The 19,015-nt window shown below is 40.5% G+C and overlaps 1 protein-coding gene across 1 annotated transcript in view; it reads right to left on the bottom strand.

Moving 5' to 3' along the window:
- Window positions 1-19,015, bottom strand: part of tex11 (testis expressed 11) — a 164,117-nt gene that overhangs the window by 16,907 nt on the left and 128,195 nt on the right. The window contains exons 22-24 of the mRNA XM_072269761.1: window positions 11,704-11,790; window positions 4,117-4,187; window positions 3,108-3,224 (exon numbers count right to left, since the gene is read on the bottom strand). Of these exons, the coding sequence (XP_072125862.1) occupies window positions 3,108-3,224; window positions 4,117-4,187; window positions 11,704-11,790 (275 nt within the window). The remainder of the gene's footprint in view (window positions 1-3,107; window positions 3,225-4,116; window positions 4,188-11,703; window positions 11,791-19,015) is intronic.

Genomic DNA, 19,015 nt, shown 5'->3' with positions numbered 1-19,015 from the left:
CGTCACTCTAGCTACTCTTCCAGGACGTAACATGAAAGATTTAGACTGGATGTACCACATAGTTCCTCATTATTGCTCATCATCCAGCTTAGGAGGAATTAGCACCTTCTCAAAAGCATCTCTGAACACCGAGCGAATGGACAAGGTTTTCAAAAAGTTCTCTCCGTTTCCTTCCTTGCATGCTCCCATGAGCCTTCTTATAATAGAAGTATTTGTTCCTACAAGAATGGAAGCTCCACCCTTTGCGACCAGATCTGGGCAGACTAACACTGTCAATAGTCTCAGTTACTCCAACATCTGCTTCCAAAAACTCCAGTTTCAACAAGTAACCATCATACAGTACTCATCAGTACTAGGCCCCTCAATCTCAAGGGCACTGAGTAGCACCAATGCTAATTGTATCAAATACCAGTTGTAAAAGGATCTATAAAGCAAAGTAACTTGAAGACCTGCGTCAAGTATGGCTCTAGCATAAGCACCTTCAATCCATATGGACATATCACAGCCTAGTCCCATTAACCCTTCAGGAATAGTGTTTTCCACTCTAGTATTTCCCTTGATATACTGATTAAAATGTATCCTCTCCAAGATGCCAGCCCCCTCCTTTACTGGGTCCCTCCGTAGTTTGGCTTCTTCTCTGTTTGATTATCCACTGCCTTACTTTTCGAAGATTTTCCTGTCCCTCACAGCCTGGCTTGAAAGGTCCATCTTCTCCACAGTTAATACAGAAAATACCAGTTGCCTCTCTAGTCAAGAGACCTTTTGTAGCAGCACTCCTCTGCGTCATAAGTCCTACAGGTGTGCAGGGTTTCGCAACGGACGTATCACATTTAGCTGAAACATTAGCAGACAATCATCAGATCAGCTCAGCTCAAAAGTTTTCCACCTCATTCCTCAAAACCTCTATCTCTGTGGCATCAGGGTTCACTTTAGCAGCAGAGGGAACCACTGGAGACACTATTCAGCTTTTGAAAATGTTCCGCTTCTCAATCATGTTTTCCTCCACTCTAACTTCTCTGAGTAACTTGGTAAAAGATGGAGGAGGGCACATTTGCGGGTCATTTGAATACATAGAATAATCACATCAACTGACAGCACACTCTTCACAATTTCTCTCAGACAGTTGAATGCCCCCTTTGTGACACAATCGAAGCAGCAATTTCTCCAACCTGGAAAAATGGGCAGGCAGCTTCTCTCCTTCCTCCAAGAATGTGTACCTAAACTTGATCATAAGATTGGCTGAACTTTCAGCTGTGCCAAAAGTATCTTCCAGAGCTTGCAAGTAATTAGCTGATGTGGCTAATGGGTTTTCTGTCGTTGGGAATGTCACTATATCAGCTGCTGGACCCTTTAAACTCTCTACCAGTCTCTGTTTTTTCATATTATCTCAGCACTGCTATTGATCCAGTAACTGAGATGTCTGCTCAGACCTAGCTTCACATTCTTCCTTCCCACTGGGTATGGGCTTGACTCCAGAGAATACTCCCAGCCTATGACAAATATGGCTCTCCACAAGTGCAATTTGGAATTTATTAACCAGTGCTGTAATAGCCAAAACGAGCTCAGAATTTAAATCAGCCTCTGAAGGATCTATTAGACCTTTCACATTAGGCAACTCTTTTCCCTTACTTCACAGAAACTACAACAGCTTGTCTTTAGGTACCTTTGCCCCAGCTTTCTAAAAATATGGACTGTCCATGATCCCACCTCTTCAGGATCTTCTAATGTATCAGGCAGTACTACTTTAGTCACGTCACTGCTAGTCTGGTCTAACGTGACATCCTTACCAGCCGACTGGTCAAAATGCCATTCAATCAGCATAACTTTCCCCAACACTTTTACAGAACTCAGCACTCTGCAGTAACAGTTTATTGGGACTTCGGATATCCACCCTGCTTAGAACACAAGCATTATTTGTGGATAATCTCTTTGAATCACACCAAACCTTAATCCCTGCAGTGTCCATAATAAAATACTTTAATCACATTCCCCAACCCTAGTTTAAACACAGGTTTAAACAAACAAACCGCTTAATCAATTCCAAAACAGCAGTTACAGAGCATGTGAAAAATCCCAAGACAATGGTCCCCACAAATATAATCCCCTCAGTGGGCCCGTGTGCAAACTTGGCTCGATAGCTAACACTGTTAACAGCCTCGTGACTCAGCAGTGAGAAGGCCACCTTTTCTAAACAATATACATCCAGGGTCAATATAATTTGGGGTTCAACCAAACAGAAACGTTGTGACGTTCCAATTAAAGAAACCTCGATTTGAGTGAATGCTGTGTAAATGCACAATTATCAGTCAGCAAGAGGTAACAGATCATACACCACATAAAATTATAAAGTGTGTGTATATATATATATATATATATTAATTTCAGCTTTATCAAACAGTTAGTAAGAGAAAGAAAAGAGAAAAAAGGGCCATTACAGTTAAACCAGTCTAAGTATGCACATGACCGTAGGAGCTCATCTCTTCCAAAAGCTGGGTATAGCTGTTACTCTCAGTACCAAACCTACTATCTGTGTGAAAGCACCAGCCACAGTCCAAACTTCCCTTGAAGTCAATCTCGAACAAACTGGCTCTCGCTCTCAGGAGTATTAGCTCTCCTCCTTGGAGCCATTCATCTGCACAAAGCACTTCTTGCAATGGGGACTCTCCTTCCCACAGCATTCGCGGTACCCTGCTCTGCAGCCTCCGCCAAAAAGACCCCAAACCAGACTACTATCTGTCACAAATCTCTCTCAGACCCGCTCTCTCTAGAACTTTCTCCAGATCCCACCCTCTTGATTGGCTGACACAACATTCCTAAGTTGAACAGAAGGGCTTCTTACCTTAATTGAAACCAAAATATTCTACCAGCAGGACACACTGCTTTTACAGAAAACTGCTAAAATGAAATGCTAAATGCATGCAGTAGAAATCTTAACCAGGGCATTACACATATAGGGAGTAAGGGTCACAGGGAGAAGGAGTGAGATGATTGAAAAAAAAAATCAGCTGTGATTAAATGGCTTAGTAGATTTGATGGGCCAAAATGCCTGTTTTTCCTCTTATATCTTATGAAACTGAGATGATACTGACAAACATAAGCTGCATCACCTGCTCCGGAGTAATTGTTGCTTTTCGACCAATCTCCAGACTAGCCGCTGCCGCCATTAGTAAGCAAGTCTTTTGTCCAACCAAAATGGTCTTATCAATTGATAACATCTGTGAAAACTAATGGCAAATACAATTCAATTTTATTATTTCTAGGTGACTGATCTATATTAAAAATTTAGTTCTGGTATTGGAGGCCAAAAAGACGGAAGCAAATCTGTGCTTTTTACTTCAACTGACATGGAATCAGATCTTGTAATTAGATTTTAATCAACTAAGCGCAGCTTTCATCTTCACTCAGAAGATTTTGGGCTCAAGTGCTGACCCAGGTTCTTTAGCACAAAAACTTGATTCCTGTGCAACACCGGACCTGACCTGTGCAACAATTTCTGCAGCAAAAAGGTGACAGATTGTACCTACATTATTGGGAGCAGATTCCTACAGAGTAAAGGCAGCTTGAGGTCTGCATACCCAGAAAATTACCAAGCACTATATGTCATTATGAAAATCAAAAGCATTTCAAATTACACATTCAGCATATCTATCTTAACTACAGACTCTCAATCAAATGGTTCTATACTATATTACTCCTTAAGGACCAACTACTGAACTAGTTATGCTATGTTAATAGATTGGGCTTCTGGTATTTCTAATAACATATACACAATTATTGTAATTAAGTCATGGACACAACATTGAAACAAAGACAATGGCTATGTGTTGGATGAATTGACACCCAGTTTGCTAATAAAGAAAATTTGTTAATGTCATCTTTTTCTTTTAAAACTTTACTCTATCCACCACAGAAGTGATCAGGGACGGATAAAAATACTAGCATTATCAGTGACATCCACATCCTATCAAATTAACATTTTAAAAATTATATATACGTAAATCCACTTTGCAAACACTAATTCCTTATTTTTAAAAGCTTAGTAAATTATTTATAGAGTATTAGAAAATGTATTCTGCTGAAAGGAATGCCATAAAATACTCAAGACATAGTACACACCTGGTAAGAAAGAGTGAAGAATTCTCTCATTCTAGCTGGGCAGTCTTCACACTGTAGAGCCGAATTCCATGCTTATAAATATAAATCACATTGATATTATTTACAATGTTTTTTTTAAAAGTCAGTTTTGGTTTGTTACTGTAATTTTTTTTAAACTGTTGATTATCATGTCATAGATTAATGTTCATATATTTAGGTTTTTTGTGAGAAACTCTTCCAGGTCAAGCTCTTCCTATTACATACTCACTAAACTGCTCATAGTTCAAAGGGCAACAGGGCTGAAGTTAAACAAAAGCTGTTGTATGTGTGTTATCATAGCATATTCTCACAAACATTAATCGTTTTATGAAAAGCCTACAGAGTACGTTATTTTGATGCATGTTGCGAGCTGCACTTTGTGGATACCATAAAAATGCAATGGAGAATATAAAATTACAATCTCCAGACCAGATGGAGGGTTTTATCCAAAACATCGATTACCTATTTCTCTCCATAGATGCAGCCTGGTCCACTGAGCTTCTCATGTGCTTTGGCATTCCTCCTGATTGCAGCACTTACAGTTAATGTGCCTCCATAAAAATACAATCTTCCCTTCCGGTTTTATTTTTATTGGCAAACGACATGCAAGTTTTTCCACACAGAGGGTGATGGTTATATGGAACAAACTGCCAGAGGAGAGGGTAGAGGCAAATACAATCACAACATTTAAAAGGAACATGGAAAAGAATTTCAATTGGAAAGGACCAGAGGGATACTCAGATCCGAAGCAAGGTGAGGCAAGCTAAGGCAAGGCAGATTCGAGGCAACACGGCCTGGGCCCAAAAGCAAGGAGCAAGCCCGTGTCTGACTAATAGAAGCGCTAGCCAGATTGGAAAGGTTGAATTAAGGCGGCAGGACCCAGGCCCGGCAGTGTATTGAAGCAGCAAGGTCCAGGTCCAAGAGTGAAGAATGAGTCAGTTTTTGGCTGATTTAAATGCTAGGCCAGATTGACAAGATCAGGGGGTTTTGGCCAGAAGCAAATGATACATGGTGTTCAGCTTGTTGCTTGTCAAGATTTACTCATCTCCATGCTGAACTAAGTCTATGGCCTGCAACTAATAGGCTCCTTAACCAGCTGCAGTGATGACTGGCTTCATGGCTGTCAACTCACTTTCATGAACTTTAGTTCTGAATGTTACTTGCTTACTTTTTATTGTTTGAACAACTTATTCTTTTTTTCCACATTGAGTGTTTTACGGTCTTTTTTAAAATGGGTTCTATTGGGTTTCTTTGTTTTGTGGCTGCCTGTAAGGAGAAGAATCTCAAGGCTGTACATAGTATACCGTACATATGTTGATAATAAATGTACTTTGAACTATTGAACCTTACATGGTCAAATGGGATTAATGTAGACAGGTATCACAGTCAGTGCAGATAAGTTAGACTGAAAGGCCCATTTCTGTGCTGTACAACAGCAGTGGCTGATGCAACAATAAATTTATTCTCATAAAAAAAAAGTACGTATTATTCTTGAATGTGGACACACAAGATGCACACATTCCAGAGAAGTTTCATGGGATATGGGAGGAAAATTGTATTTAAAAGTGGCATGCTAAATACTAATGGGAAGAAATTAAGCTCTGGTCACCAAAGTTCAACAGATAAATTCACATCCAATCCAATCACTTCCATTAACATCAATAGACCTGAACATTTAAGTACAAGCAGTGGTATTTGCATGTAGAATTTTAGCAATCAGAGGAGAATTTAGTTTCCTGTGCATCCACCAATGTTTGGTACATGTCTGATCATTTGGCTGCACTTTTACCTGCATACAGGGAGAGGCTAAAGAGCCAGGCTCCAAAGATTAGGACAACAAAGAGGTGGTCGAGGGAGGCAATGGAGCGGCTACAGGATTGCTTCAAGTCGGTGGACTGGGCCATGTTCAAAAACTCATCAGTAGATCTGAATGAATACATCATGGCTGTCATAACCTTCTAAAAACAGCCGTAGATGAGTGTGTTCCCACAGAATCATTTAGTCTTCGCCAACCAGAAGCCCTGGATGAACCATGAGATCCACAACCTGCTGAGAGCCAAAACAGAGGCATTCAAGTTACAAGAGATCCAGGTAAGTTCTCCAGAAAGCCATCCCTCAGCCAAAATAGCAATTCCAGACTGAATTTAAAACAATAAAGGATGCTCAATAGCTGTGGCAGGACATGAATGCAATCATCTCTTACAAAATTAAATCAAACAACATAGGTGACAACAGGGCTTTGTTTCCGGATGAGGTCAATGCCTTCTATGTTTGCTTTGACAGTCAAAGCACAGAGGAACCATCACGAACACCAACGGCTTCCATTGACCCGTAGATATCAGTCTAAGGCCAACATGAGAGCATACTTCAAGAGGGTGAACCCAAGGAAAGCATCTAACCCAGATGGGGTATCTGGCCAAGTACTAAAGACCTGTAGTGATCAACTGGCCTGAGTGGTCACCGAGATCTTTAACCTCTCAGTTAGGCAATCTGAGGTACCCCCCTGCTTCAAGCAGGCTTCAATTATATCAGTGTCTAAGAAGGACATGATAACCTGCCTCAATGACTATCGTCCAGTAGCACCTACATCCACAGTGATGAAGTGTTTTGAAAGGTTGGTGATGAAACATATCAACTCCTGCCTCAGAAGTGAGTGGATCCGCTCCAATTTGCCTACCAGAGCAACAGGTCCACAGCAGATGTCATTTCATTGGCTCTTCACTCAACCCTGAACAACTGAACAGTAAAAATGCATACATCAGGATGCACTTTATCAACTGTAGCTCAGCATTCAATAGTGTCAACCCCTCAAAACTAATCAATAAACTTCAAGACCCTGGCCTCAATACCTCCTTCTGCAATTGTATCCTCGATTTCCTCACTTGCAGACCACAGTCAGTTCGGATTGGCAACATCTCCTCCGCAATCTCTATCAGCATGGCGCAGCACAAGGCTGTGTACTTAGCCCCCTGCTTTACTCACTGTACATTAAAGACAGTGTGGCTAAGCACAGCTCCAATGCCATATTTAAGTTTGCTGACAAAACCATTCTCATAGGCCAAATCAAAGGTAGTGATGAATCAGAATATAGGAGGAAGACTGAAAATCTGGCTGAGTGGTGCCACCACAAGAATTTCTAACTGAATGTCAGCAAGACCAAGGAGCTGATTATTGAATTCAAGAGGAGGAAACATGAGGTCTTTGAGCCAGTCCTCATCGGGGGAATCAGAGGTGGACAGGGTCAGCAACTTTAAATTCCTCAGTGTTATAGTTTCAGGAGATATGTCCTGAGCTCAGCCTGCAAGTGCAATTACATATAAAGATGGCAGCATCTCAACTTCTTTAGAAGCTTGTGAAGATTCTGCATGACATCTAAAACTTTGACAAACTTCTCTAGATGTGTGGTGGAGAGTATACTGATTGGCTGCATCCCAACTTGGTATGCAAACACCAATGCCCTTGAACGGAAAATCCTACAAAGGGTAGTGGATACAGCCCAATCCATCATAGCCCTGCCCATCACTGATCACATCTACACATCGCAGGAAAGCAGCATTCATTATCAATGACCCCCACCACCCAGGTCAAGCTCCCTTCTTGCTGCTGTCATCAGGAAGGTACAGGAGCCTCAGAACTTACACCACCAGGTTCAGGAAGAGTTATTACCCCTCAGCCATCAGGCTCTTGAACCAGAGGGGATAACTTCAGTCAACTTCACTTGACCATGACTGAACTGTCCCTAAAATGTATGGATTCATTTTCAAGGATTCTTCATCTCATGTTCTCGATATTTATTGCTTATTTACTTATTAGTATTATCATTATTATTATTTCTTTATTTTCTTTATTTTTGTATTTGCATAGTTTGCTGTCTTTTGCTCACTGGTTGTTAATCCTGTTGGTGCAGTCTTTCATTGACTCTATTATGGTTGTAGGATTTGAGTATTTCCATAAGAAAATGAATCTCAGAGTTTACATGGTGAGATACACAGTTGAAGTCAGAAGTTTACATACACCTTAGCCAAGTACATTTAAACTCAGTTTTTCACAATTCTTAACATTTAATCCTAGAAAACATTCCCTGTCTTAGGTCAGTTAAGATCACTACTTTATTTTAAGAATGTGAAATGTCAGAATAATAGTAGAGAGAATGATTTATTTCAGCTTTTATTTCTTTCATCACTTTCCCAGTAGGTCAGAAGTTTACATACACTTTGTTAGTATTTGGTAGCATTGCCTTTAAATTGTTTAACTTGAGTCAAACATTTTGGGTAGCCTTCCACGAGCTTCTCACGGTAAGTTGCTGGAATCTTGTTCCATTCCTCCACATAAAACTGGTGAAACTGAGTCAGGTTTGTAGGCCTCCTTGCTTGCACACACTTTTTTCAGTTCTGCCCAGAAATTTTCTATCAGATTGAGGTCAGGGCTTTGTGATGACCACTCCAATACCTTGACTTTGTTGTCTTTAAGCAATTTTGCCACAACTTTGGAGGTATGCTTGGGGTCAGAAAGCCTTTGATAAAGTCCCACAAAGGAGATTAGTGGGCAAAATTAGGGCACATGGTATTGGGGGCAGAGTACTGACATGGATTGAAAATTGGCTGGCTGACAGAAAACAAAGAGTAGCGATTAACGGGTCCCTTTCAGAATGGCAGGCAGTGACCAGTGGGGTACCACAGGGTTCAGTGCTGGGACCGCAGCTGTTTACAATATATATTAATGATTTAGATGAGGGAATTAAAAGTAACATTAGCAACTTTGCCGATGACACAAAGCTGGGTGGCAGTGTGAAATGTGAGGAGGATGTTATGAGAATGCAGGGTGACTTGGACAGGCTGGGTGAGTGGGCAGATGCAGTTTAATGTGGATAAATGTGAGGTTATCCATTTTGGTGGTAAGAACGGGAAGGCAGATTATTATCTAAATGGAGTCAAGTTAGGAAAAGGGGAAGTACAACGAGATCTAGGTGTTCTTGTACATCAGTCACTGAAAGCAAGCATGCAAGTACAGCAGGCAGTGAAGAAAGCTAATGGCATGTTGGCCTTCATAACAAGGGGAATTGAGTATAAGAGCAAAGAGGTCCTTCTGCAGCTGTACAGGTCCCTGGTGAGACCACACCTGGAGTACTGTGTGCAGTTTTGGTCTCCAAATTTAAGGAAGGACATTCTTGCTATTGAGGGAGTGCAGTGTAGGTTCACAAGGTTAATTCCCGGGATGGCGGGACTGTCATATGTCAAAAGATTGGAGCGACTGGGCTTGTATACTCTGGAATTTAGAAGGCTGAGGGGGATCTTATTGAAACATATAAGATTTTTAAGGAATTGGACACGCTGCAGGCAGGAAGCATGTTCCCGCTGATGGGGGAGTCCAGAACCAGAGGCCACAGTTTAAAAATAAGAGGTAGGCCATTTAGAACGGAGTTGAGGAAAAACTTTTTCACCCAGAGAGTGGTGGATATATGGAATTCTCTGCCCCAGTAGGCTGTGGAGGCCAAGTCTCTGGGTGCTTTCAAGAAAGAGATGGATAGAGCTCTTAAAGATAGCGGAATCAAAGGTTATGGGGATAAGGCAGGAACTGGATACTGATTGTGGATGATCAGCCATGATCACAGTTAATGGCAGTGCTGGCTCAAAGGGCCGAATGGCCTACTCCTGCACCTATTGTCTATTGTCATTGTCCATCTGGAAGACCCATTTGTGACCCAGCTTTAACTTCCTGGCTAATGTCTTGAGATGTTGCTTCAATATATTGTGACGGGATCCTGAATTATCCCTTATGAACTGTGCCTCTAAAAAGAGAGAGAGCTGTACAACACACACATCTTGTTATTAAGAGACAGAGAGGCAAAGACTGCTCACAGTTTGCTTGGAGATGGTGTTATGGTTTCTCTGCAGCGTGTTTACACTTTTGCAAGGACACTGCCAACTTCTGAGTTCCTACAGAGAGAGAAGGGAGGAGCTACTTGTTGGACAGTTGGCGTTCAGCATAACAGTATTTAAACTAGCGTAATTGCTTGTTTCACAGGTCACGTAGATGCACTAAGGTGTGGTGAAGTTACCACTATCCTGTTTAGGTGCCCACGAGTGTGGGACTGTGGATCGATTACGAGGTATCGATCTGTGGTTACTAGTGCATGAAAGAGCGACCCTGTGGAGTCTACCTGTGTGTCTAACCCCTGCCTGGGTTGGTAGACTATCACTTGAAGACAGTGCTCTTAAGTTGGTCAAGTTTGGCTAACTTGGAAGTTTCGGAGGACAACGGGAAGATCGACGGCATCAGCTCACCTGAAGAACTAGACACCTCTCTCTCTCTCCATCACTAGTCAACTCAATACCACGACCTGAACTGAACTTTACTTAACATCGTAAGACTGTATTCATTTATCCCCAGGCTTGAAAAAGCTTGGTTTTTATATTTCCACACTCATTGCTAACCTGTTTGATATATCTGAATTTTATTACTGTATTGCGTAGTTACTAATAAACATTGTTAGTTTACAGCAATACCAGACTCCAAGGTGTTTTCCATTTCTGCTGGTTCTTTAACCTGTCACTTGCAAACTGTAGTCTGGCTTTTTTATGGTGGCTTAGGAGCAGTGGCTTCTTCCTTGCTGAGCAGCCTTTCAGGTTATGCCGATATAGGACTCGTTTTACTGTGGATATAGATACTTGTGTACCTGTTTCCTCCAGCATCTTCACAAGGTCCTTTGCTGTTGTTCTGGGATTGATTTGCACTTTTCGAGCCAAAGTATATTCATCTCTAGGAGACAGAAGGCGTCTCCTTCCTGAGCGGTATGACGGCTGCGTGGTCCCATGGTGTTATACCTGCGTACTATTGTTTGTACAGATGTTCATGCATTTGGAAATTGCTCCCAAGGATGAACCAGATTTGACATCATTTTCTGACTTCAATCCGAGAGAAAATTTGTGGGCAGAACTAAAAAAGCGTGTGCGAGCAAGGAGGCCTACAAACCTGACTCAGTTACACCAGTTCTGTCTGGAGGAATGGAACAAGATTCCAGCAACTTACTGTGAGAAGCTTGTGGAAGGCTACCCAAAACGTTTGACCCAAGTTAAACAATTTAAAGGCAATGCTACCAAATACTAACAAAGTGTATGCAAACTTCTGACCCACCGGGAAAGTGATGAAAGAAATAAAAGCTGAAATAAATCATTCTCTCTACTATTATTCTGACATTTCACATTCTTAAAATAGTGATCTTAACTGACCTAAGACAGGGAATGTTTTCTAGGATTAAATGTCAGGAATTGTGAAAAACTGAGTTTAAATGTATTTGGCTAAGGTGTATGTAAACTTCTGACTTCAACTGCATGTACTTTGATAATAAGTTTACTTTAAACTTTGGTCATTAATATGCACTGAGATTATTTACCACTAAGTATAACATTAAGTGAATGGACTTTGTAACAATTCAATGCTACATCTAAAATCCAGGAAATGCACTGGAAAAGAAAATGTCAGTTAAAGTATCAAAGGCTGCTGCCTTGGAAAATAGTATTTCACCAATATTTGAAGGTATGTGTTTAATATTAAACAATACATTCTCACCTATTTTTCGAAACCAATTGGCTTCACTACTTTTCAGCTCAACACTCAGCTTCCCTTCCGCTAACTGAATAATCAGTTTCTTATGAGCTACAATAAAAATGAAATCAAGTGTCAAAAAGTTAAAAAGAGTAGAGCATTATTTAAGTTATTTTCAATGTTTCAAATTGAGCTTTGCAGTGTACGTTTTTATGTGAGACTGTGAAAAACACAGATGATCTTCCATGTCTCTGGAAACACCAATTGGCGAAACTAGCCAACGCGTGATGAAATACATCACCACCTTCATGTTCCAACAGTGACTTTGAATGATTGTGAAAAAGGGTTCTTGAGGATTAAGACATCACACTTGCCACCAAACTCAAGGTCTACGAGGCAACATCAATCCCTGCCCAGTGCTATGTTTCAGAAATCTTGACTACCAAGAACAAGTGCCTCAGGGCACTAGAAAACAGCATCAACATTATCCTTACAAAATCATGAAACAACAAGCAAACTGATGTCAGCCTCCTCTCCCAGATCAATGTTTCCCAGCACTGAGGTCTTATTTGCACCCAGTCAGCTATGCAAGGCCAGGCTTTGTTGTTTACCTGTCTGGCACCCAACTTCTGAAAGAGACATCCTTTTTCAAACTCCATCATGGGAATAAATTATCAGGTGAACCAGAGGAAAGTTTCAAGGTTATACTCAAAGCCTTCATAAAGGAATGTAATATTCTCAGTGACTCCTCGGATCTCTGGCCCACACGGTCAAAGTAGAGAAACAGCACTCAGGATGATACTGGGAACACCAAGGTCATATTTTGGGACTACACATAGCCTTGCACAAGCAACTCAAGTAACTGACTATCAGCTACCACTTGTTCTAATTGTGGGAGAGTCCCACATTAGCTTTTCAGCCAGTTCAAAAATCACAATTGGAATTGGAAACAAGAGCAGATCTACAGATGCTGGAAATCAAAGCAACACACCCAAAATGCTGGAGAAACTCAGCAGGCCAGGCAGCATTTATGGAAAAAAAAGTACAATCAATGTTTTGGGACGAGACCCTTTGGCAGGAGTGATTGGAATGGGAGAGGAAGCAGACATCAGTTTGCTTGTTGTTTCATGATTTTGTAAGGATAATGTTGTTTTCTAGTGCTCTATTAATTGGAATTGGAATTGGTTTATTATCGTCACATGTACAAAGGAACAGTGAAAAGCTTGTTCTTCTACTGAAGTCACTCTTAATCCCAAGGGACTGCCAAGGAAGTTAAATAGTAGAGAGTTATTTCAAGTTTTAATTATTATTTCCCTAATGGATTCCAAGTGTTTTTGTATTTCAAGGACAGTTCTATAAGCTGATCTGTTTCGCAGCAGGGATCCAATGCTGTCTGAACTGTTCTCAGTGTCCAGGAAGTTGTGCCTTGTTGGGTGAGCACCTAAGTGCTCAATAATTGTCCAGCAATTTTCAGGTAACCTTGGATATCAAGATTAGGATATCAAGACATGCGATGCAAACCATCATAGGAAACCATCATTTGTTGAGCACATCTACAAACAGCAGAGCCACAAGAAAATATCAACATCAAAGACCCCCATCATCCAAGCCATGCTCCCTTCTCACTGCCTCCATTGAAGGGGAGGTACAGGAGCTACATCACCTACACCACCAGGTTCAGGAACAGTTATCACCCTTCAACCATCAGGTTCTTGAACCAACGTGGATAATTTCACTCACCTCAACTCTGAACTATTTCCACTATCTATGGTCTCACTTTCCAGCACTCTACAGCTCATATTTTAAGCTTTTTTTTGTGTTTGCAGTTTGTCTTCTTTTGCACATTGTATATAGTTTTTCATTATTTATATTGTATTTCTTCGTTCAACTATGAATGCCTGCAATAAAATGAAACTCAAGGTAGCATGTAGTAGCAGATACAGTGATGCTAGGAAGTTTGTGAACCCTGTAGAATTTTTTCTATTTCTGCATAAATATGACCTAATATGTGATCAGATTTTCACACAAGTCCTAAAACTAGATAAAGAGAACCCATTAAATAAATAACACTAAAAACATTATACTTGCTTATTTATTTATTGAGAAAATGATCCAACATTACATGTATTTGTTGGAAAAAGTATGTGAACTTTTGCTTTCAGTAACTGGTGTGATCCCCTTGTACAGCAATAACTTCAACCAAATGTTTCCAGTCCTGCATATTGGCTTGGAGGAATTTGCATTAGCCAACTCCTATTAAGCTTCAGGTGACAGACTGCTACCCTCATATTGTCCCGTAAAGTGTCTTGATACAATTTTGAATTCATTGTTCCCTCAACAATTACAAGCTTTCCAGGCTCTGAGGCTATAAAGCAGCCCCAAACCACGTTGCTCCTTCCACTATGCTTCACAGTTGGAATGAGGTTTTGATGTTGGTGCGCAGTGTCTTTTTCCCTCCAAACATAGCAATGTGCATTTCTGCCAAGAAGTTCAAATTTTCTTTCATCTGTCCACAGAACATTTTCCCGGAAGTGTTGTAAAACACCCAGGTGGTGTTTTGCAAAAGTTGAGAGACATGCAGCAGTGGATGTTGGAGAGCAATGGTTTCCTCTGTGGTGTCCTTCCACGAACACCATTCTTGTTCAGTGCTTTTCTTACAGCGGACACATGAACAAAGATTTTAGCAAGTTCTAGAGATTTCTGCATGTCTTTTGCTGTTAATTTTGGGTTCTTTTTCACCTCCTTCAGCATTGTACATTGTATTCTTGATGTGATCTTTGCAGGATGCCCACTTCTAGGGAGAGTATCCTCCATTTGTAGACAGTTTCTCTTACTGTGGATTGATGAACTTAGTTCTTTGGAACTGCTTTTGTAGCCTTTTCCAGCTTCAAGCGTCCCAACAATTCTTCTTCTAAGGTCCTCTGAAAGTTGTTTTGATCAAGGCATGGTACAGATGCCTTGATCAAATAGATCTTTCTTGAGAAGAGCATGCTCTGTCAGTAACCTGACTTTGTGTGTCTTTTTTTTTATAGGGCAGTATACCCCTATAACCCATACCCGCAATCTCATCTCACTGATTGGAACACCTGACTCCAAATAGCTTTTGTAGAACTCATTACCCCAGCGGTTCAAATACTTTTTCCAACAAATACATGTAATACTGGAACATTTTTCTCAATAAATAAATGAAGTATAATGTTTTTGTGTTATTTATATAATTGGGCTCTCCTTATCTAGTTTTAGGTCTTGCCTGAAGATTTGATCACATTTTAGGTCATATTTATGCAGAAATAGAGAACATTTTACAGGGTTCACAAACTTTATAGCACCACTGTATGTACGTTGATTTTAAAAAATTACTTTGAAATTTCAACAAATGCTTATTTCTGAAAGTGCAATCAGAAACATGAAAGTACCCTCTTGATAATTACTCTTAAGAGAAAAACAGGTACAAGATGAACATGTGAAATTGAAATAAAATACTATTCAGTGCAAACAGAAGATGAAAAAGCAAGTAATAACGGTTACAAGAATTTGAACATGCTTCCAGAGTCAATCCAATCAGCATAAGCCCAACTCAAGAATGTGTGCATAGCTCACTGCTCTACTGACCATGTGGCTGGCACAGCTCAAAGGCCATCTATAAATTTGCCAATTACACCACTGTTGCTGGCAGAATCTCAGATGGTGACAAGGAGCGAGATAGAATGGCTAGTTGAATGGTGTCATAACAATAAACTTGCATTCAATGTCAGCAAGACCAAGGAATTAATTGTGGACTTCAGGAAGGGGAAGTGGGGAGAGCAAAGACCAATACTCTTTGAGGGTTCATTAGAGGAAAAGGTGAGCAGCTTCAAGGCCCTGTTATCAATATCTCAGAAGATCTAGCCTGGGCCCAACACATTGATGTAATCACAAAGAAAGCACACCAACAGTTATATTTCATTCAGAATCTGAAGGCATTTTGGATATCACCAAAGGCTCTACCTTCCACATTTGTACCGTGGAGAGCATTCTGACTGGCTGCATCACTGCCTGGTACGGAGGCTTCAATGCACAAGTTTGAAAGAGATTACAGAAGGTTGCAGGCTCAGCCAGCTTTATCATAGACACCAGTCTTCCCACCTTCAAAGACATCTTTTAAAGAGGGGCCATCCCTCTTTACATCAGTGGCACAGCAGTGGAAACTGCAAGCAGTTTTAAACTCCTGGGAGTGCACATCTCGCATAACCTTTTATGGTCCCAGAACACATCCTAAGCAATCAAGAAAGCTCACCAATTCTCTACTTTCTGTGGAGGCTGAAGAGAGCTTGGCTATGCACACCTATACTCACATCATTCTACAGATGTGCAGTAGAGAGCATCCTAACATGCTGCATCACTACATGGTACGAAAACTGCATTGCAGTGGACAAGGAGGCTCTACAACGGGTAGTCAGAGCTACCAAACACATCACCGGCAGCAACCTACCCACCATCAAGGATATATACAGTATATGGAAAGGTTCCAGAAAAGGGCCAGAAACATCATGAAGGATCCCACCCATCCTGATATTGGACTACTTTTTCAACTTCCATCAGGGAGGAGGCTAAGTAGCATCCATGCCAGGACTACCAGACTCAGAGACAGTTTCTTTCCCCTAAGTTAGGCTAATCAAAACCTCCACCCACTCACCCACTCTTCCACTATTTTATCATTTCCTATCAGAGTCACCTTATATACAGACACTTCTGTACCTGGAGTCACTTTATGGACATACAGTCAACCTATGTATTTACACTATCTTATGTATTTCTATTAATTGCAATGTTTAAAATTATTGTATTATATTATTGTGTATTTTTTGTGCTGCGTCGTATCTGGAGTAACAATTATTTCATTCTCCTTTATACATGTGTACTGGAAATGACATTAAACATTCCTGAATCAAACAGTCTTGAGACTCAATACAACAGCATCCATCCATCAGTGACTACCCTCACCAACTGGGATGTACCCTCTTCTCATTATTACCATCAGGGAGCAATATTGGAACATGAAGGTCACACTTTTGAAATGGCTTGTATCCCTCTGCCTTCAGACTTATGAACAGTCTATGAACAGAACCTTGTCATTCACCTTTCACACTATTTATTTATTTATTGCAACTTATAGTAATTATGTAATATCTTGCACTGTACTGCTGCCACAAAACATGTCAATGATAATAAATCTGATCAGATATAGAAGGTTAAATTTTCTCTTAAATGCTACCACCTTAATAAGCACTTCAAAGGGCACTGACCTCATTCAAGTCTCATTCAAAATACAACTTTTAATATAATGTAGAACTCTCTTAGTATTTCGTATTATTTGCTTGAGGCTTAACCCACAACTTTCAGAGGAAAATGTACTACCAATTTAGTCAAGGCTGGAACCTTGGACCATAATACCATGACACAGCAACAGAATTAGGTAATTCAGCCCATTGTGTCTGCTCTGCCATTCCATCATTGCTGATTTATTATCCCTCTCAACCCCAATTCTCTTGCCTTCTTCCTGTAATGCCTGGGCTAATCAAAAACCTGTCAACCTCTGCCTTAAATATACCCAATGCTTGTGATTTCACTTTGTTCTTTGAGTCTTGGAATTGGGATTCCCTTTGATGAGTTTTTTTTTTCCTAAGTTCTCTCTATGATTCTAGGTTCTCATGCTTTTCTTGGGTTTGGTAAAGTTTTATATCTTGTTTACAAAACCTTCTGCTATTCCCATTGTTCCCTCCATTGGAATGTTCCACAGATTAATAGTCCGGTCCAAGTCTGACCTATTTCATTCATCTTAATCCTGTTGCAGCTGGACTACTGGCTGCCACAGTATTTCCTCCATTTTCCATTTTACCAATTATGAAGTATTGTAATTATTAGTACTGAGACAGTCAGTATAAAGGAGTGTGGAATTAGTTGCTCCTGACAATTCATGCCAACACCACATTTCCTATGTGGGTTTTGTGACCATAAGGCTATAAGACAAAGGAGAAGAATTCCACCAATCAGCCCATCGAACCTGTTCTGCCAGTCCATCATGGCTGATGTATTGTCCCTATCAAACCCATTTTTCGGCCTTCTCCCCATTACCTTTGAGGCTCTAACTAATTAGGAACCTATCAACCCCCTTTTTAAATATATCCAAAGACTTGACCTCCATAGCCATCTGTGGCAAGGAATTCCATAGATTCAATACACTCTGCCTAAAGAATTTCCTCCTCATCTCTGTTCTAAGTGGACTTCCCTCTATTCTGAGGCTGTGGTCTCTGGTCCTGGACTCCACCACTACAGGAAACAGCCTCTCCACATCCACTGTATCTAGGCCTTTCAATATTTGATAGGTTTCAATGAGATCCTCCCTCATTCTTCTAAACCCCAGCAAGTACAGGCCCAGAACCATCAAACATGCCTCATAGATTAACCCTTTTATTGCCAGAATCATTCTCATCAACCTCCTCTAGACCTTCTCCAATGGCAGCACATCTTTTCTCAGATATGGAGCCCAAACCTACTCCCAATATTCCTATTGTGGTTTTCCAATGTTCCCTCTAATTTGCTTTACAGCTGCGCAGACCAATTATTGCTCTGAGCATAACATTTTTACACGGCCTGAAAACTGCATGCACTTTTAATGTTTTTCTTGTAATGTGCACACTTTGAATATTTAGAATGAAAATTGAAAGTCACATACTTTTGATTTTATTTACTAATTGAGAGGTGTAATGAAATACAGTACAGCAAAGAAAATCTTTCACATTTCATAAACGTTTTTGTCAGTATTTAGAAAATAGAAAATAGAATAGAAAAATTTAGAAAATAGTCTATGCCGTTAGTCCTTCTACCAAAGTACATGACCATACACTTCTCTAATCTATATGCCATTTCTTTGTCCATTCTCTCAATCTGTCCAAATCCTTCTGCAGACTCCCTGTTTCCTCAACACTACCTGCCCCTCCACCTATCTTTGTATCATCTGCAAACTTGTCCACAAAGCCATCAATTTTGTTATCCAAATCATCGACAGATAACATGAAAAGAAGTGGTCCCAACACTGATCACTCTAGCACACCACTAGTCACTGGCAGCCAACCAGAAAAGGCCCCCTTTATTTCCACTCTTTGTCTCCTGCCAGTAAGCCAATCTTCTATCCATGCTAATATCTTTCCTGTCATACCATGGGATCTTACCTTGTTAAGCAGCCTCATGTGTGGCACCTTGTTAAATGTCTTTCGAAAATCCAAGCAAGTAAAATCCACTGACTTTCCTTTGTCTATCCTGGAATTCAAAGAATTCCAACAGATTTGTCAGGTAA

Source organism: Mobula birostris, chromosome 10 (genome assembly GCF_030028105.1).
Source record: "Mobula birostris isolate sMobBir1 chromosome 10, sMobBir1.hap1, whole genome shotgun sequence".
Classification (NCBI taxonomy): Eukaryota; Metazoa; Chordata; class Chondrichthyes; order Myliobatiformes; family Myliobatidae; genus Mobula; species Mobula birostris.
The sequence above is the reverse complement of the archived record's forward strand: the minus strand, read 5'-3'. Positions and strand labels throughout refer to the sequence as shown.